This window comes from Cetorhinus maximus, unplaced genomic scaffold (genome assembly GCF_964194155.1).
Source record: "Cetorhinus maximus unplaced genomic scaffold, sCetMax3.hap1.1 HAP1_SCAFFOLD_363, whole genome shotgun sequence".
Lineage (NCBI taxonomy): Eukaryota > Metazoa > Chordata > Chondrichthyes > Lamniformes > Cetorhinidae > Cetorhinus > Cetorhinus maximus.
The window spans coordinates 105,347-126,005 of record NW_027596309.1 but is presented as its reverse complement, the minus strand read 5'-3'; the positions used below and the strand labels follow the sequence as shown (position 1 = coordinate 126,005).

General features: G+C 56.9%; 1 protein-coding gene across 1 annotated transcript in view; it reads right to left on the bottom strand.

The window, feature by feature from the left end:
- Window positions 1-20,444, bottom strand: part of LOC144673428 (uncharacterized) — a 35,456-nt gene extending 15,012 nt beyond the window's left edge. The window contains exons 1-4 of the mRNA XM_078535271.1: window positions 19,419-20,444; window positions 13,720-14,168; window positions 12,625-13,632; window positions 2,742-2,887 (exon numbers count right to left, since the gene is read on the bottom strand). Of these exons, the coding sequence (XP_078391397.1) occupies window positions 2,742-2,887; window positions 12,625-13,632; window positions 13,720-14,168; window positions 19,419-20,444 (2,629 nt within the window). The remainder of the gene's footprint in view (window positions 1-2,741; window positions 2,888-12,624; window positions 13,633-13,719; window positions 14,169-19,418) is intronic.
- Window positions 20,445-20,659: the final 215 nt, after the last annotated feature.

The following is a 20,659-nucleotide window of genomic DNA, read 5'->3' as shown; positions in this document are numbered from 1 at the left end:
CCGGGCTGGCCGACGTGCGACTCCAGACCCCCTCACGGCGACGCGGTCGGCTCGTAAACGCCCTCTGGGCGAGGGTGCAATTAGGGACGGGCAATAAATGCTGGCCCTTTAAATCACAAGTCAACTCAGGGGCGGTGTCCCTTTAAATATGCAAATCGCCTTCCGCGCATGCTCAGTCGGCTCCAAACCCCACTCCAGGGCCAGGCGCCGGCAATGCGCCTGCGCGCTGGATTCAGAGGGTCAGGTCGACGATTGACGGGCCGAATGTCCGTCGGAAAGTGAGTTTTGCCCCGCGAAACCCCGAGGGAGGGCGGGAGCTCGCTCGCTCGCCGGGGGTGGGGGTTCAGGAGAGCGGGGAGGAAGAGAGAGAGAGAGAATCAAATAGAAGACAAACCCTGAGATTCAGACTCGGACCAACGGACTCGAACAGATGCGGCGGCGGCGCCCCGAAGAGCGGTGCACGTGATCGCCAGGGGGCGGAGGGAGCGTGGCCAGGACGGTGAGTGACGTGAGCTGCCGCCAATCGGCACAGCGAGGTGCCGGGGATGTGGGCGGGGTTGCGCGTGGGGGTTGCATTGGGTTGGCGCGTCCGCTTGGTCCTCCAACCAATGGCGGCGCGGCAAGGAAGGAAGGGGCGGGGCAGGGCCTGGCCCGGCTCTCCATCCAGCTGGGGTTTATTGTGACGTGTCACCCAGTGCCCGCTGAGTGACTCGCGCTCCGACCAATAGACAGGGCGGGGGCAGCTGGAGGACCGAGAAAGGGCGGCGGGTCCTCCAGCCAATGGCGGCGCGGCAAGGAAGGAAAGGGCGTGGCCCCGCTCGGCTCTCCATCTCGCTGGGGCTTATTGTGACGTGTCACCCAGTGCCCGCTGAGTGACTCGCGCTCCGACCAATAGGGCGGGGGCAGCCGGAGGACCGGGATAGGGCGGCGGGTCCTCCAACCAATGGCAGCCTGTGCCAGGGCCTGACTTGATTGTTGGGGGTGGGGGCGGGGTGTGGTGGTGGTGGTGGCACCTCCAGCTGTGTGGCTGGTCAGAGGTCAGAGGGCGGAGGGCGAGGTGGGGAAAAGAGGACATCTGGCTTCTCCCTCCTACCCAAAATCCACAAACATGGCCGTCCCGGGCAGACCGATCGTGTCAGCCTCTTCCTGTCCCCCCACGGGAACTCATCTCTCGCTATCTTGACTCCATTCTCTCTCCCCTTGTCCAGTCCCTTCCCACCTACATCCACAATTCCTCTGACACCTTACCTCATATACACCTCAATCATGTCCCCACCCCCTCGATCTCCTCTGCTCCAGGGGAAAATAACCCCAGTCTATCCAATCTCTCCTCATATCTAAAACTCTCCAGCCCAGGCAACATCCTGGTCAATCTCCTTTGCACTCTCTCTAGTGCAATCACATCCTTCCTATAATGCAGATTCCAGAACTGCACGCAATACTCTAGTTGTAACCTAACTAGCGTTTTATACAGTTCCAGCACAACCCTCCCTGCTCTTTACATTCTGTGCCTCGGCTAACATCCCATCCAAATACAAAGCGTCCTGGATCAGGCACCTCCGACTTCAGCCTTATTAACCGCACAAATCCACGAACAACGCGAAATCTGACAGGGCGAAATCTGATAGGTTGCGTCTACCCCAGTCGGGGGTGGGGGGGGGAGGGGGTGGTTTATTTCTGTTTATTCGATCGCGGGACGTGGGAATCGCCGACCAGGCCAGCGTTCGCCGCCCGTCCCCCTGATTCCACCTTGCTCGGGGGGGGGGCAAGAGCCCACCGCATCGTCGCTGTGGGGGATCTGGAGTGGCACGTGGGGCCCCCAGGCTTGGGTGAGGGGACAACAGATTTCCTTCCCGAAAGGGGGCGTGTGCGAGACGGGCGGGTTTTTTTTTGGGGGGGCGCCAGCAGTCGGCGGTGGTTTCGCGGGTGCTCGTCGAGTCTTTTCATTCCAGACTTTCATGGAATTTAAACATCGGACGTCTGCCCGGGTTGGAAATCGAACCTGGGTTCCCCCAGAGCAGAAAATGCTGGAGAAACTCAGCATCCCGTGGAGAGAGAGAGAGAGAGAAACAAGAGTTAACGTTTCGAGTCCGTCCGACGCTTCTTCGGAGCTAAAGAGGAGTAAATATGTGATGAAATTTGTGAAGATGGATAGAAAGGAGATGGGGGCGCAATGGAGGGATTGCCAGAGAGGTCCCCAAGAGCATTACCCTGGGGTCTCTGTGGAACACGGGTCCAGGGACAATACCGCCCTCCCCAGGCTCGGGGGGGGGGGCTGGGCCCTTCCTTTATTTGCAACCCCGTTTCGTGCCGATGGCTCACGGCCCAGCCTGTTCCGGTCTACCGCTTCCTTGGCGCTGACCGCTGCTCCGCAAGCCCCTCCTCCCCGCCGCCGCTCTGCCCGAGAACACGGGGAGGTCGAGTAGGCGGGTTCTAAGATGAGAAACGTGTTGCGCGCTACCCTCTTCCGCTGGTCAAAACAAGACTCTGGGGACCCGGACTATCGGGAGCCCTCGCGGCGGCGGTGCCCGGAGAGCTGAGGGCCACGCGGTGAGCGCGGCACGGGCACCCTCGGCGTCGATGGCCTACGCGAGATGGCCGCTCCAGGAGGGGGGCACAACGCCTCCGAGTGAAGGGAGGCGGTGGGGGAAGACTTCGCTGTGAAAACTGAGCTGGGTCCGGGCACGTCAGCCTCTCCCGGCGTGGGGGGAGGGGGGGGGGGAGTAAGCAAGCGCCCTCACCGGGCAGGTCATCGGCGCAACCGAGGGCTCGTCCGGGGTAACGCGCCGAGGCGATGGCGCCGTCGGAGGCGAGGTTGGGCCTGGTTAGCGCCTGGGAAACCCTCCAGCCGGACCTCCCTCGAGCCCCGCGTGGAGGCGAGTCCACCCTCGAACCCGGAGGGTACGGCCTTTGTTTCGAGACCTGATTTCGCCTCGTGCAGCCCGGTGAATTAAAATTGGGGAGGGAGAGGGGTACTGGTTAATGGTGGCTGGATTGTCCAGGCCAGGTCCAGGGGACAGGAGGGGCCTGTCCAAATGAACGGATTGCACCTGGACGGAGCTGGGAGCAAAGGGGGCGTGCGCCGGGATGTGCTAGCGCTATGGGGGTGGATATAAATTAAATTTGACAGGCTGGTGGGCAAAATGATTGCTCCTCCACCTTTAAAGAGAATAAAACCACAAGATACCCAGGTTTTCAAACAAACAGAAGAAATTTTACTGAACAAGAGCCAGCAATGCAAACAGTCGATGCTACTTGTCTTATGCTCCAAAATCCAGAATTAAACACGAATTAACAGGCAAACCCTGGTCGAACACACCACAAACTCGTACGTTAAATGGCAGACATGACTAGAACAGATTGCACAACCCACCCGGACATCAATGAGTCATAAAAATTCGTTCTTCAGCGTCGGTCTTCCCCGCCAGGGATTTCAGCTCTTCTCCTTCGAGGGCCCAGCCTCAACAGCTGCTCCCGTCCACCCCGGATGCCTTCCTGCTTCTCCTTCACCCCGCGAGTCGACCTCAGGCAGCAGGACTCGGGCGTCGAATGCCCCTGCTACTGCTCACCGCCCAGCTGTTCAATCTCTTCTCCCGAGACTGCGTCCACGCGGGATTCCCAAGGCGGCGTCCCCAGCATCTAATCACCCAGCGCCAGCCCAGCTTCCTAGCTCCTCTTGATCAGAGCCCTACTGCACACTGGAGGGTTCATGTTAAATTTGACAAGGGTGATGGGCAAAACTATTGCTCCTTCCACTGGGGGTCGCTTAAAGAAACATTTCCACGTTCGTTCCGGTTTGCCTTCCAGAAGCTGTTACGTTGGAAGTTCGGTTTTAATAACGCCAGAAGGTGGGAACGATACACGACAGGTGGCCCGAGGTTATGGTCAGCCCGGCACTGCTCCCTCCCCCACTCTCTGTGCTATCATTTCACAGAGGCTGGACAGATTCCCCGACACTTGCCCCCGAGGCGCCTTCCAATCGGACTCATTCACCGTGGTCGCTTTTGGACCTCGAGTTTAATCGGCAAAGGTTGGTGGTGGGTCAGAATTTAAGGACCGAGGAATTGACAAAAGAATTAACGAGGAGGGAGAAATTAAGAGTATGAGGCGAAGCTAGCTAGAAATATCGAAACAGAGGGTAAGAGTTGCTACCAGTATTTAAAAGGGAGAAGAGCAAGTAAGTTGAGCGTGGGGCCTCTCTGGGGACTTATGGAAATGGCAGAAGCACTGAACAGATGTTTCGTGCCTGTCTTCACTGTAAAGGACAGAAATAATTGCAAAGCACAGTGTCTTTACAGCGCAGAAGGAGGCTATTCGGCCCATTGAGTCGGCACTGGCTCTCTGAAAGAGCGTTCCGCCCAGTCCCACACCCCTGCCTTATTCCCCCGTAACCTTGCACGCTCTCCCTTTCTCAGGTAGCAATCCAGTTCCCTTTCCAATACCCCGATCGAACCTGCCTCCACCACCCTCTCGGCAAGTCCTTGACAGACTCCAGCCACACCCCCCCACCCAACCACCGGGCGAAAACGTTTGTCCTCATGTCACATTCACTGCTTTTTTGCCACTTCCTTCCAATCTGAATCACGAGGTGGAAGGGAGGGAAATACTTCAACCGACGACAATCGCCAGGGAAAGGGTACTGAGATTCTGGGAAGGTCCCCGCAGATTGGAAAATAGCGAACGTGGCTCCTCTGTTCAATAACGGAGGGGGTGGGTGGTGCGGGGTACAGAAAGCAGGAAACCGCAGACCGGTTAGCCTAACGGCCGTCATAGGGAGAATGCTGGAATCTATTGTTCAGGAAGTGATGGCGGGGACACCGAGAAAATCTTAAGGCGATCGGGGAGAGTCAAAGTGGTTGGGTGAAAGGGAAATCGCGTCTTGACGAATTCATCAGAGTTTCTTTGAGGAAAGCGACAAGCCACGGGGATAAAGGGGGAACCTGTAGATGTGGTGTAACTGGATTTCCGAAAGGCATTCGATTAAGTGGGGAGGGGTCACATTAAAATAAGAGCTCCCCCCCTCCCCATGACATAGGGGATAATATATTAGCACCGATGGAGGACTGGCTAGCTAACAGGGAGCAGAGAGTAGGCACAAATGGGTCATTTTTCAGGTCGGCAAGCTGTAACGATGAGTGGAGTGCCACAGGGATCGGCGCCGGGGCCTCAACTCTGTATCGGCGACAGAGGTGGCCGAATGTACGGTTACTAAATTTGCTGATGACACACAGGAGAGGAAGCTGGGAAGGGGACACGAGGAGGCCGCAGAGGGACATCGGCAGGTTAAGGGAGCGGGCCCAAAACTGGGAAGGTGGAGTGTAAAGCGGGAAAACGCGAACTTGTCCAATTCGGCAGGGAGACTAGAAAAGCGGGAATATTATTTAAACGGAGAGAGATCTGCGGGTGCGGAGGGATCTGGGTGTCCTGGTGCACGAAATGACAAAAGTTAGTACGCAGACACAGCGAGTGATCAGGAAGGCAACTGGAACGTTGTCGTTTCTAGCGAGGGGAACGGGAATAGAAAAGTCGGGATGTTTTGCCACAGTTGGACAGGGAGTTGATGAGACCCCCCCCATCTGGACTGCTGGGTCCAGTTTGGATCTCCATATTTAAGGAAGGGTATAAATGGCATTAGAAAGCGTTCGGAGAAGGTTCACTTGACCGATTCCTGGGTTCAGAGGGTGTTAGCTTACGAGGAGAGGTTGGGCCTGTACCCACTGCAGTTTAGAAGAAAGAGAGGCGGTCTTATTGAAACAGATAAGATTCTGGGGTGGTGGTGGGCTCGACAGGGTGGACTCCCACGAGGTGGGGGACAGGGTTTAAAAACGAGGGGTCATCCGTTTGAGACGGAGAGGAGAATTTTTCTCTCAGAGAGGGTCGTGGGTCTTTGGAAATCTTTTCTCCCACAGAGCAGCGGAGGTAGGGGTGGCCGAATATTTTTAAGGCTGAGCTAGACGGAGGTTTGATCGACGAGGGAGTCAAACTGGGGTCGACGGAGAAGTGGAGTCAAGAGCCGCAATCGGATTGGGCCACGATCCTATTGGATGTGGGGGGGGAGCCTCCACGAGGGGACCGATAGCCTACTCCCGCTCCGAATTCATGCGTTTCACAGGAGCGATGACCTCGAGTGATGAGGGAATGATCCCAGGAATGAAAGGCTTAACATATTGAGGAACGTTTGAGGACTCTGGGTCTATACTCGATGAAGTTTGGAAGGATGAGGGGTGGGGGGGGGATCTGATTGAAACTTACAGAATACTGAAAGGCCTGGATAGAGTGGGACGTGGGGGAAGATGTTTCCATGAGTAGGAGAGACTAGGACCCGAGGGGCACAGCCTCAGAGTAAAGGGAAGACCTTTTAGAACAGAGATGAGGAGAAACTTCTTTAGCCAGAGAGTGGTGAATCTATGGGATTCATTGCCACAGAAGGCTGTGGAGGCCAGGTCATTGAGTGTATTTAAGACCGAGATAGATAGGTTCTTGATGGGTAAGGGGATCAAAGGTTACGGGGAGAAGGCGGGAGAATGGGGTCGAGAAACTTATCAGCCATGATTGAATGGCGGAGCAGACTCGATGGGCCGAATGGCCTAATTTCTGCTCCTATGGTCTTATGGAGTCACACGGGGGAAGTGAAACTGAGGACCCTGGCCGCGCGCACACGGCGTGACACGACACAGGAACGACCGTAGGAGCAGGAGTAGGCCATTCGGCCCCTCGAGCCTGCTTCACCATTCCATAGGATCCTGGCTGATCGCCCTCCTCGACGCCATTCACCCACGCTCTCCCCGTGACCCCAGTGCCCTCAGTTATCTAGGAGCCTATCGCTCTCAGTCTCGAACCTCCTCAGTGGCTGAACTTCCACGTCCCTCTGGGGTAGGGAATTCCAAAAGATTCACCGCCCTCCCCGAGTGAAGAGGTTCCTCCTCGTCTCCCTCCCTCCTAAACGGCTTATCCCGAGACTGTGTCCCCTGGTCCTAGACCCCCATCCCCTCCACCAGCCAGGGGGAAACATCCTTCCTGCATCTACCCTGTCCAGGCCTGGAAAGATCTGGAATGTTTCAATAAGATCACCTCTCATTCTTCCAAACTCTAGAGAGTACAGGCCCCAGTCTCCTCATACGACAATCCCGCCATCCCAGGAATCGGTCTGGTGAACCTTCGCTGCAACCTTTCTCTGGCAAGTATATCGTCTCTTAGGTCAGGAGGCCAAAACTGCACACCATACTCCGGGTGTGGTCTCACCAAGGCCCTGTGCAGCTGCAGTAAGGCATCCTTGCTCCTGTACTCAAGTCCTCTCCGGCAATGAAGGCCAACATACCGTCTGCCTTCCTAACTGCTCACTGCATCTTAGCTTCCAGTGACTCGTGAACCAGGACACCCAGGTCCCTCTGGACATCAGCACTTCCCAACCCTCTCACCGTTTAGGAAACATTCTGTGTTTCTCTTCTTCCGACTAAGGTGGGTAATTTCCATGTTATATTCTGTCTGCCGCGCTCCTGCCCCCTCACTCAGGGAAGTGTGAGGTCATGCACTTTGGTAGGAAGAATAGAGGCATAGACTATTTTCTGAATGGGGAGAGAATTCAGAAATCTGGAGTGCAAAGGGACTTGGGAGTCCTAGTCCAGGATTCTCTTAAGGTTAACTTGCAGGTTGAGCCGGTAGTTAGGAAGGCAAATGCAATGTTGGCATTTATTTCGAGAGGACTAGAATATAAAAGCAGGGATGTGCTGCTGAGGCTTTATAAGGCTCTGGGTCAGACCACATTGAGAATATTGTGAGCAATTTTGGGCCCCGTATCTCAGGAAGGATGTGCTGGCCCCTGGAGAGGGTCCAGAGGAGGTTCACGAGAACGATCCCAGGACTGAAAGGCTTAACATACGAGGAACATTTGAGGACTCTGGGTCTATACTCGATGGAGTTTAGAAGGATGAGGGGGGGAATCTGATTGAAACTTACAGAATACTGAAAGGCTTGGATAGAGCGGGACGTGGGGGAAGATGTTTCCATTAGTAGGAGAGACTAAGGACCCCGAGGGGCACAGCCTCAGAGTAAAGGGAAAACCTTTTAGAACAGAGATGAGGAGAAACTTCTTTAGCCAGAGAGAGTGGTGAATCGATGGAATTCATTGCCACAGAAGGCTGTGGAGGCCATAGGTCATTGAGTGTATTTAAGACCGAGATCGATAGGTTCTTGATTGGTAAGGGGGATCAAAGGTGACGGGGAGAAGGCGGGAGAATGGGGTCGAGAAACTTAATCAGTCATGATTGAATGGCGGAGCAGACTCGATGGGCTGAATGGCCTAATTTCTGCTCCTATGTCTTATGGTCTTATGGCCTGTCCAAGTCTCCTTGAATCCTCTTTGTATCCTCCTCACAGCTTACACTCCCACCTCGCTCAGTGTCATCGGCAAACTTGGAAATATTACATTTGGTCCCCCACACCCAAGTCATTGATATGGATGGTGAATAGCTGGGGCCCAAGTGCTGATCCCTGCGGTACCCCACGAGTCACCGTCTGCCACCCCGATCGTGACCCATTTATTCCTACTCTCTGTTTTCTGACTCTTAACCAATCCTCAATCCCATGCCGGTATATCACCCCCCCGCAATCCCATGTGCTCGAACTATGTTTACTAACCTCCTGTGTGGGGCCCTTATCGCACTCCATAGAAAAGTTACAGCAAAGAAGGAGGCCATTCGGCCCATCTTGTCCATGCCAGCCCGAGGACCACTGCTTCTTGGAAAATCCAAGTACACCACATCCACAGGTTCCCCCTTATCTATTCTGCTAGCGACATCCTCAAAAAAAAAGCTCCAGGAGGTTGGTCAGAAATGAGTTCCGCTGCAGAAATCCATTGTGGCCATCAATTCTTCTTTTCGTTAAGTTATTGGTCCGTGGGATGGGGTGCGTGGGCTGGCTAGGGCCAGCATTTATTGCCCACCCACCCCACCCCCCTAACCGCCCTTAAGAGTGGCTCGCTCGGCCATTTCGGAGGGTGTTTTAAGAGTCGACCCCCCCCCATGGCTGTGGGTCTGGAGTCACATGGAGGCCAGACCGGGTAAGGACGGCAGATTTCCCTCCCCCGGTTTATAATCGAATTCACATTTCACCATCTGCCGTGGTGGGATTTGACCCTCCCAGGTGCCCAGAGCGTGACACTGGGTCTCTGGATTACTATCCACTGACAACACCACTTACCTCCCTGTGTGCAATCGGACAGAATCGCAGAATCACACGGTGCAGAAGAGGCCCTTCGGCCCATCGACTCTGCACCGGACACGTGAGAAACACCTGACCTACCTCCCTACCTAACCCCATTGACCAGCGCTTGGCCCCCATAACCTTGAATGTTTATGAGGTGCCAAGTGCTCATCCAGGTACTTTTTTAAAGGATGTGAGGCTAACCCACCCTCCACCACCCTCCCAGGCAGCGCATTCCAGACCCTCACCACCCTCTGGGTAAAAACGTTTCTCCTCACATTCCCCCCCCCCGCTAAACCTCCTGCCCCTCACCTTGAACTTATGTCCCCCCCTCGTGACTGACCCTTCAACTAAGGGGAACAGCTGCTCCCTATCCAACCCTGTCCATGCCCCCCTCATCATCTCGTACACCTCGATCAGGGTCGCCCCCTCAGTCTTCTCTGCTCCGACGAAAACAACCCAAGTCTACCCAAACCTCCCTTTATTCAGTGGACAGTAATCCACAGAGTGATTCCAATTCTGCCTTTTTAACCTTAGGACGCATTTTGACTCCGTTTGATTTCGATTCCGCTCTCGTTCCCTACTTCCCGCTACCAGCTTTGTTTCTCTCCTATCGGAATTTCCCCCCTCAGGTCCCACCCTCGCTGACCAGCCGGTTTAAACCCCTCCCCAGCAGCCAGCGCTCGCGAATCTCCCCGTGACGATAATGACGTGCCAGATCACAGCTCGGAAGGCGAGCGGCAGGGATTTCCCTCACCCCTTCATCCCCTGGGGGTGGGGGGGAGGTCCCGGGCCAATATTTCACCCTCGGCCAAATCTCGCTGGAAACCTCCGGGTTATGGGTCACGTCGATGGTTATGGGGGTCCAACTACGCGCGTGCGCGCTGGGGGAGGCTACCTATAGGTTATACGTAAATGCACCGTTGTTTCAACTCCCAGCCCGGTTACTGTAGTTAGCAGTAGACTGTATCAAGTCTTCCCCCCTCACCCCCCACCGCCACTGTCACAGTTAAAGGAAGGTGGTGGCATAGTGTGGTTTTGTCACTAGGGTAACTGCTCTGAGGACCCGGGTCCCAATTCCCACCCACCATGGCAAGACGGTGAAATTTGAATTCAATATTTATATATATATAAAAATAAAAAATCTAGAAACAAGTCCGATGAGGAGAGGTTGGTTCCGACTGGGCCCTGTGTTCACTGGAGTTTGGAAGAACGAGAGGGGATCTGATTGAACTGTATAAAATTCTAACAGGGCTGGACGGACTGGACGCTGGGAGGAGGATCTTTCCCCTGGTTGGGGAGCCTAGAACCAGGGTCCACAGTGAGGAGGCGGGGAGGCTGCAGAAGGATTTGGACAGGTTAGGAGAATGGGCAAAGAAGTGGCAGATGGAATACAACGTGGGGGAAGTGTGAGGTCATGCACTTTGGTAGGAAGAATAGAGGCATAGACTATTTTCTGAATGGGGAGAGAATTCAGAAATCTGGAGTGCAAAGGGACTTGGGAGTCCTAGTCCAGGATTCTCTTAAGGTTAACTTGCAGGTTGAGTTGGTAGTTAGGAAGGCAAATGCAATGTTGGCATTTATTTCGGGAGGACTAGAATATATAAAAGCAGGGATGTGCTGCTGAGGCTTTATAAGGCTCTGGTCAGACCACATTTAGAATATTGTGAGCAATTTTGGGCCCCGTATCTCAAGGAAGGATGTGCTGGCCCCTGGAGAGGGGTCCAGAGGAGGTTCACGAGAACGATCCCAGGAATGAAAGGCTTAACATATGAGGAACGTTTGAGGACTCTGGGTCTATACTCGATGGAGTTTAGAAGGATGAGGGGGGGGATCTGATTGAAACATACAGAATACTGAAAGGCCTGGATAGAGTGGGACGCGGGGAAGGTGTTTCCATTAGTAGGAGAGACTAGGACCCGAGGGCACAGCCTCAGAGTAAAAGGGAAGACATTTTTAGAACAGAGATGACGAGAAACTTCTTTAGCCAGAGAGTGGTGAATCTATGGAATTCATTGCCACAGAAGGCTGTGGAGGCCATAGGTCATTGAGTGTATTTAAGACCGAGATAGATAGGTTCTTGATGGGTAAGGGGGATCAAAGGTTACGGAGAGAAGGCGGGGAGAATGGGGTTGAGAAAACTTATCAGCCGTGATTGAATGGCGGAGCAGACTCGATGGGCCGAATGGCCTAATTTCTGCTCCTGTCTTATGGTCTACACAGTAGGCCATTGAGGACTGAGGTGAGGAAACATTTCTTCACTCAGAGTGTGGTCAGCCTGTGGGATGCTCTACCACAGGAGGCTGTGGAGGGCCAGGGTCACTGAGGGTATCCAAGAAGGAAATTGATCAATTTTTTTTGGATATTAGGGGCATCAAGGCAGTATGGAGAGAAAGCGGGAATATGGCGTTGAGATAGAGGATCGGCCACGATAGTATTGAATGGCGGAGCAGGCTCGAGGGGCTGAATGGCCTACTCCTGGTTTCTATGACCCCGAAACCATTGTCGATTGTTGTTAGTAACCCATCTGGTTCACTAATGTCCCTTTTTAGGGGAGATAAATCTGCCGTCCTTACCTGGTCTGACCCACACGTGGCTCCAGGCCCACAGCGACGTGGTTGACTCTTAACTGCCCTATAAAACGAGGGCGATTAAGGACGGGCAATAAACGCTGGGCCCAGCCAGCGACGCCCACGTCCCCGTGAACGAATTTAAAAAAAAATGAATGAGCTGCGGTCCTGAAATCTGATCATTGTTAAAAATTCAGTTATGGGATGTGGACATCGTTGGCCGGGCCCAGCATTAATCGCCCCCTTGAGAAGGTGGTGGGTGAGCTGCCTTCTTGAACCGCTGCAGTCCCCTGTGGTGTAGGTACACCCATGGCGCTGTTAGGGAGGGAGTTCCAGGATTCTGTCCCCTGTGGTGTAGGTACACCCACGGTGCTGTTAGGGAGGGAGTTCCAGGATTCTGTCCCCTGTGGTGTAGGTACACCCATGGCGCTGTTAGGGAGGGAGTTCCAGGATTCTGTCCCCTGTGGTGTAGGTACACCCACGGCACTGTTAGGGAGGGAGTTCCAGGATTTTGTCTGTGTGGTGTAGGTACATCCACGGCGCTGTTAGGGAGGGAGTTCCAGGATTTTGTCCCCTGTGTGGTGTAGGTACACCCACAGCGCTGTTAGGGAGGGAGTTCCAGGATTTTGACCCAGCGACAGTGAAGCAACGGCCGATATATTTCCAAGTCGGGATGGTGAGGGGCTCGGAGGGGGGGAACTTCCGGGTGGTGGGTGTTCCCCATGTGCGTCTGCTGCCCCTTGGACCTTCTAGACGGCGGCGGTCGTGGGTTCGGGCGGCGCTGTCGAAGGAGCCTTGGGCGAGTTCCTGCGGTGGGTCCCGTCGACGGCAGGATACGGCGGAGTGTAGTCACGTGTGGAGTCCCCGGTGCTTCAGCAGGTGGGACGATCGGGTGAAGCGCTTGCCGCACACGGGGCAGGAGAAGGGCCGCTCGCCGGTGTGGACCCGCTGGTGGGTCAGCAGGTGGGAGGACTGGGTGAAGCGCTTGCCGCACAGGAGGCAGGGGAAGGGCCGCTCGCCGGTGTGGACGCGCCGGTGCCGTAGCAGGGTGGACGACAGGGCGAACTCCTTGCCGCAGGCGGCGCAGGCGAAGGGCCGCTCCCCGGTGTGGACGCGCCGGTGCCGCAGCAGGTGGGAGGAGCGGGCGAAGCGCTTGCCGCACTCGGAGCAGGGGAACGGCCTCTCCCCCGGGCGGGCGGCCTCTTCCCTCTTCGGCGGCTTCTTCTTCTTCTTCGTCTTGGGGCTCCGGGGGCCCTTCTCACGGTCCGGCCTCTCCCGGCTGTGCTGCTGCTGGTGCTTGGCCAGGTGGGACAGCTGGTTGAACCGCCGGCCGCAGGCGGCGCAGCCGAAGGGCCGCTCGCCGGTGTGGACCCGCTGGTGCCGCAGCAGGTCGGAGGAACGGCCGAACCGCTTGCCGCACAGGGAGCAGGCGAAGGGCCGCTCGCCCGCGGGGAGGCGCTGGTGCCGCAGCAGGTCGGAGGAGCGGGCGAAGCCCTTGCCGCAGGCGGGGCAGGTGAAGGGCCGCTCCCCCGTGTGCAGGCGCCGGTGGGTCAGCAGGTGGGAGGACTGGTTGAAGCCCCGGCCGCAGACGGGGCAGATGAAGGGCCGCTCGCCGGTGTGGACCCGCTGGTGCCGCAGCAGGGTGGAGGACTCGGCGAACCGCTTCTCGCAGAGGGGGCAGGGGAAGGGCCGCTCGCCGGTGTGGAGCCGCTGGTGCCGCAGCAGGGTGGACGAGTCGGTGAAGCCCTTGCCGCAGAGGGAGCAGGTGAAGGGCCGCTCGCCGGTGTGCAGCCGCCGGTGCCGCAGCAGGGTGGAGGGCTTGGCGAACGCCTTGCCGCACTCGGGGCAGGGGAGTGGCCGCCTCTCCCCGGCCCGGACCCGCCGCGGCCTCTTCTTCGTCGCCGTCGTCGTCGTCTTGGGGCTCCTCGGGCCCTTCTCGCGGTCCGGCCTCTCCCGGCCGTGCTGCTGCCGGTGCTTGCAGAGGTGGGACAGCTGGTTGAACCGCTTGCCGCAGGCGGCGCAGCCGAAGGGCCTCTCCCCGGTGTGGACCCGCAGGTGCCGCAGCAGGTTGCAGGAGCGGCCGAACTCCTTGCCGCAGACGGAGCAGGGGAAGGGCCTCTCCCCGGTGTGGACTTGCTGGTGCCGCAGCTGGTCATACAGGCGGGTGAAGCGCTTCCCGCAGACCGAGCAGGTGAAGGGCCGCTCGCCGGTGTGGACCCGCTGGTGCCTCAGCAGGTGGGAGGACTGGTTGAAGCCCCTCCCGCACTTGGTGCAGGTGAAGGGCCGCTCCCCGGTGTGGACCCGCTGGTGCCGCAGCAGGAGGGAGGACAGGGCGAAGCCCTTGCCGCAGACGGGGCAGGCGAAGGGCCGCTCGCCGGTGTGGCTGCGCCGGTGGGTCTCCAGCTCGGAGGGGTAGCTGAAGCCCTTGCCGCAGTCCCCGCACTTGCACGGCCTCTCGCCGCCTCGCCGGCACCGGTGCCTCCCCAGGCCGGCCGGGCGTCGGAACCCCCGCCCGCAGGCGAGGCAGACGTACGGTTTGTCGGCGCCGCTCCCCTCTTCCATATCGCCGAGGGTCTTCGAGTCCTGGTCAACGGTGTGGGGTCGGACGCGGTGCTGGATCTTCGCTTCCCTCTCCATCCGGAAAACCAAAAGCTGCTCTCCCTCCTCTTGCATTGAAATAAGTCTCTCTCGCTCTTTCTTCCCCCACACACACACAGTGTCACTGTCCCTTTAAATGAAACAGGGACTGTCCCTTTAAATATGCAGGTGAACTGTGGGACTCCGCGCGCATGCTCAGTCAGGTTCAGCCCGGCCGGGTGCTGTACGCATGCTCAGTCGGTCTCAGGGCCAGCCGCTCCGGCACTGCGCCTGCGCGCTGAAACTCCTGCCCCGGGTAGGCATCTGCCAAGGGGCCGAATGGTCGCCAGAAAGTGAGTTTTAGCCCCACAACCGATGGAGTGAGCTGGAGGGTGGGGATGGCGGGGGGTGGTGGAGAAGCGGGTTGAGAAGAGAATCAAATAAAAGGCTTAATCCGACTAACGGCGACACCGAACGGAGCAGTTGCAGCGGCGGCGGCGGCGCTGGGAAGAGCAGACCACGTGACCCCGTAGACTATGACTGACAGTGCGGTGCCACCAATCGGGAGAGCCGAGGGCCGGAGGACCCAGGGACGGGCGGCGGGTCCTCCAACCAATCAGAGGGCGAGTCCAAGGGTTGGGGGCGGGCAGCGCCGTTGTGACGTCGAACCGTCCACGGCGAGCGCGCGAGGTTGGAAGACGTTCGGGTGAAGCGGTGGCTCGTCCAATCGGAGGGCGGCGCAACGCGGAGGGGGAGGCGGGGCCAGGACTCGGACTTCAGCCGCTCGGAGCTGAGCAGCGGGTCCTCCAACCAATGGGTGAGCGCTCCGGGTAGACAGAGGAGGGACTGGCGGCAAGGGAAGAGGCGAGGCCAACCCAGCGCAGGCACCCTGCCCACTCGGCCAGATGCTAAGGGCGGGCCGGAGCCTTCTCGCGCAGACGCAGTACCTCGCCTTTTGGGCGAGCGTCGTTGTGAGCATGCGCAAGGCACACGCCTGGGGAAAGGACATGAAAGAGTTGCATTGCCCTAACCGCCTGCCCCAACCCCCAGGAACTCCCACAGCCAGTGCAGCACTTTTTTTTAAAGTGCAGGAAAAGCAGCAGCCAATTTGTGCATAGCAAGATCCCACAAACAGCCCTCCCTGAGTGATCCAGATGATCTGTATCCCTTTCAATTTAAAAAAAGATTAATTCATTTAAGGGGCATCACTGGCAAGGCCGGCATTTATTGCCCATCCCTAATTGCCCCTGCCCAGAGGGCATTTAACAGCCAACCGCAGTCACGTGTATGCCAGACCAGGTGAGGATGGCAAATGATTTCCTTCCCGAAAGGGCATTAGATGGGTTTTTTTTACAACCATCGACAATGGTTTCATGGACGTTATTAGACTTTTAACTCCAGATTTTTAATGAATTCTAATTCCATCATCTGCTGTGGCGGGATTCGAACCCCGGGTCCACCAGAGCGTCACTCTGGGACTCTGGATTATTAGTCCACCGACAATATCACCACACCATCACCTCCCCCCATCTGCCAGTTGATGTTGATTATAACGGGGCAATATTTTACAATCACCTCGGAGCACAGGCGGGACCTCGCTTTAACGTTGCATCCCCGAGAGTGCACCGCTCCCTTGGTATTGTCCCTCCGACAGTGCGGCTCTCCCTCAGTACTGACCCTCCGACAGTGCGGCGCTCCCTCGGTACTGCCCCTCCGACTGTGCAGCTCTCCCTCAGTACTGTCCCTCCGACAGTGCACCGCTCCCTCGGTATTGTCCTTCCGACAGTGCGGCTCTCCCTCAGCACTGACCCTCCGACAGTGCGGCTCTCCGTCAGTATTGTCCCTCCGACAGTGCGGCTCTCCCTCAGCACTGTCCCTCCGACAGTGCACCGCTCCCTCATTATTGTCCCTCCGACAGTGCACCGCTCCCTCGGTATTGTCCTTCCGACAGCGTGGCTCTCCCTCAGCACTGACCCTCCGACAGTGCGGCTCTCCGTCAGTATTGTCCCTCCGACAGTGCGGCTCTCCCTCAGCACTGTCCCTCCGACAGTGCACCGCTCCCTCATTATTGTCCCTCTGACAGTGCGGCTCTCCCTCAGTACTGACCCTCCGACAGTGCGGCTCTCCCTCAACACTGACCCTCCTACAGTGCGGCTCTCCCTCAGTACTGACCCTCCAACAGTGCGGCTCTCCCTCAGTACTGACCCTCCGACAGTGCGGCTCTCCCTCAGTACTGACCCTCCAACAGTGCGGCGCTCCCTCAGCACTGACCCTCCGACAGTGCGGCTCTCCCTCAGCACTCTCCTTCCGACAGTGCGGCTCTCCCCGAGCACTGTCCCTCTGACAGTGCGCCTCTCCCTCAGTACTGACCCTCCGACAGTGTGGCGCTCCCTCAGTACTGACCCTCCGACAGTGCGGCTCTCCCTCAGTACTGACCCTCCGACAGTGCGGCTCTCCCTCAGTACTGACCCTCCGACAGTGCGGCTCTCCCTCAGCACTGACCCTCAGGGGTCAGTGAAGAAATTCCTCCTCATCTCAGTCCTAATTGGCCGACCCCTTATTCTGAGACTGTGTCCCCAGGTTCTGGACATCCCCCAGCTAGGGGGAAACATCCTTCCTGCATCCACCTGTCGATGCCTGTTGAACATTTCAACAAGATCACCTCTCATTCTTCGAAACTCTAGAGAGTACAGGCCCAGTCTCCTCAATCTCTCCTTGAGGGACAACCCTGCCATCCCAGGAATCAGTCTGGTGAACCTCTGCTGCACTCCCTCCTGGGCAAGCGTATCCTTCCTTAGGTAAGGAGACCAAAACTGCACACAATACTCCAGGTGTGGTCTCACCAAGGCCCTGTAACAGCTGCAGTAAGACATCCTCGCTCTTGTACTCAAATCCTCTCAAGATGAAGGCCAACGTGCCATCTGCCTTCCTCACTGCTCACTGCATCTTAGCTTTCAGTGACTCATGAACAAGGACACCCAGGTCCCTCTGCACATCAGCATTTCCCAACCTCTCACCATTTAAGAAGGATTCTGCATCTCCTTTCCTCCTGCCAAAGTGGATCACCTCACATTTATCCATGTCATATTTCATCTTGCCCACTCACTAAGCTTGTTGAAGACACTTTGCAACCCCCTCAAGGCTGGGGACCACGCACCGATCCTTGCGGTACCCCACGAGTCGCAGCCTGCCACCCTGAGAGTGACCCGTTTATTCCTACTCTCTGCTTTCTGTCCGTTAACCAATCCTCAAAGCAGGCCAGTATTCGCCCCACGATCCCATGTGCTCGAATTTTCTTTACTCACCTCCTGTGTGGGACCTTCTCAACATCCTTCTGAAAATCCAAACACACCACATCCACTGGTTTCCCCCCTCATCTATGCTGCTTGTTTGTAAGGAACATTTCGTTTCATTTCTGTTGGACTGTTGTACAGAACACATCTTTTTATTTTCTGTTGGACTGTGGTTAAAATTACAATGGCTGCAGCTGAAAGACATGTCTGCTGGAACAGGATGAGAGATATATATATACAATGTTGCAGTCCTGGAACAGAGTGTGCCATAAAAGTCAGGATGGTACCACAAAGGAGTCCTGGAGCAAGGGAGCTGCCCGACAACAGCATTTTAATTGGCTCCTGACCAGGTGACCAGGTTTTTTTTTGTGTGAGTGCAGCAGAATAGCTCTTAGCCTGAAAGGAAAAAAGACCTAAAACCTCTTTCTCCTGTGTGTGGAAGATTCCAGTAATTCCCCCACAATAATAGCTCGCTGTTTTTTTTCCCTTCATATCTCTATAACCTGCTCTCTCTCTCTCTCTGAGGAAACCCCTGTCAAGAGGCAAAGAGGAAAATCACTGTGAGAGACATCGAAAGGCAAAGTGCTCAGCCAGCGAACTAAACGCTGAAAGTGCTGGGAAGACCACCTCGTGCCATCAACAAAAGAACTGAAAGGGATTTGGGAGACATCGATCAAAATCAACCCATCGCATCTTGTACTCCGGAATTGGTGCTATTGAACTGTTTTATCCCCACCCTTAAAATCCATGTTTTGTGTGTCTTACGTATATTGTATGTATGTGCGTGTGTGTAGGGATTTAAGAAGGGGTTTGAATTTAAGTTATAGTGTTAGAAATGAGCAGTTAATATTTCTTTTGCCACTGGTTAACGAAAGTTTGTTCAATAAACAGTTATTTACTTATTAAGTTTCCAAACCTGGTGCTTGTATTCTGTTAACCTAAATTCAACAGTGAGGTAGAATTGGGGAAAATCTGGTGTGGTTTGATCAGACTTTTCACACTTGTTGTGGCTCAGGGACCAGTGGGGCTGGATATTACGGCGCACTGTCCCCAGTGAGTCGTGACACAGTGACCTCCTCAAAAAAAAACAACACAGGTCACCGCCTGCCATCCCGAGCGTCACCCATTTATCCCTAACTCTCTGTTTTCTGTCTCTTTTAACCGATCCTCAATCCACGCCAGGATATCCCCCCCCCCACAATCCCACGCGCTTGGATTCTGTTTACTAACCTTGTGTGGGACCTCATCGAAATCTCCCGGAAATCCAAGTACCACCACATCCACTGGTTCCCCCTTATCTAGTTACATCCTCAAAAAAAAACACCAACAGGTTTGTCGGAGGTGATTTCCCTTTCAGAAATCCTTCGTTGGCCACACCTTGGTGCGAATGCTGTGTGCATTCAGACAGAGCCCCTTTAATTCTGCCGCTTTAACATTATTTCATATTTTGACTCTGCTTGAACGCTGGCCTCTCGATCCTGCTGTCGTCCACCCTTGTTTCCTTGCTCTTCTACTTCCCATGAGCAGCTTTGTCGCTCTCCTGTCTGAATTCCCTCTCAGGTTCCCACCCTCCCCGACAAGCCAGTTTATAAACCTTCCCCGACGCCACTAGCGAATCTCCCCGGTGACGACATCGTGCGCAAGATCTCACGGCCGCTGTTCGGAAGGCGAGCGGTGGAGTTCTCCCCCCCGGGGCCCCGGTCACAATTCATGAGCTTCAGTCCGGGAATCTGTTGAGCCGGCAGCAGAGTCGGAGCACGTGTGGTCAGGTGTGGACGCGCTGGTGTCTCAGCAGGTGGGAGGAGCGAGCGAAGCCCTTCCCGCACTCGGAGCAGGTGAAGGGCCTCTCCCCGGTGTGGACCCGCTGGTGTCTCAGCAGGTGGGAAGACTGGGTGAAGCGCCTCCCGCAGGCGGGGCAGGCGAAGGGTCTCTCCCCGGTGTGGACCCGCTGGTGCGTCAGCAGGTCGGAGGACCGGGGGAATCGCTTCCCGCAGGCGGAGCAGGGGAAGGGCCTCTTCCCGCTGTGGACTCGCTGGTGCGCCAGGAGGTCGGAGGACCGGGTGAAGCCCTTCCCGCACTCGGGGCAGGGGAAGGGCCGCTCGCCGGTGTGGACCCGCTGGTGCGCCAGCAGGTCGGAGGACCGGGTGAAGCCCTTCCCGCACTCGGGGCAGGGGAACAGCCTCTCCCCCGTGTGGACCCGTCGGTGCGTCAGGAGGTGGGACGACTGGGTGAACCCCTGCCCGCAGGCCGGGCAGGTGAAGGGCCTCTCCCCGGTGTGGACGCGCCGGTGCCTCAGCAGGTGGGAGGAGCGGGCAAACGGCTTCTCGCACTCGGGGCAGGCGAAGGGCCGCGCCCCCGTGTGGACCCGCTGGTGGGTCAGTTGGTCGGACAGGCGGGTGAAGCCCTTCCCGCACTCGGGGCAGGTGAAGGGCCGCTCGCCAGTGTGGACCCGCCGGTGGGTCAGCAGGTCGGAGGACTGGTTGAACCCTTTCCCGCAGGCTGAGCAGGGGAAGGGCCGCTCCCCGGTGTGGACCCGCCGGTGCCTCACCAGGTCGGAGGCCTGAGCGAAGCCCCTTCCGCACTCGGGGCAGGCGAACGGCCGCTCCCCGGTGTGGACGCGCCGGTGGGTCTCCAGCTCGGAATGGTGGCCGAACCCCCTCCCGCAGTCCCCGCACTTGCACGGCCTCTCCCGGCCTGGCCGGCACCGGTGCCTCTCGAGGTCGGAGGGGCGCCTGAACCCGCGTCCGCAGGCGGGGCAGGCGTTCGGTTTATCCGTGCCGGGGATGCCGCTGCCCCCTTCCATGTGGCCGACGGTCTTCAGGCCCCAACGAACGGTGCGGGTCGGACGGGCGGTGGCGGCTTCGGATCTGGAACCTTCTCTCTCCGTGAAAACACGTTCGACGTTGGCGATAACCGTCAAAAAGCTGCAGGAGGGGGGGGAATTCGGTCGCCCGGCTTCACCTTGACTGTCGCTCCGGAACCTGCTTGACCTTCCCTCTGTCTCTCTCTCTCTCTCTG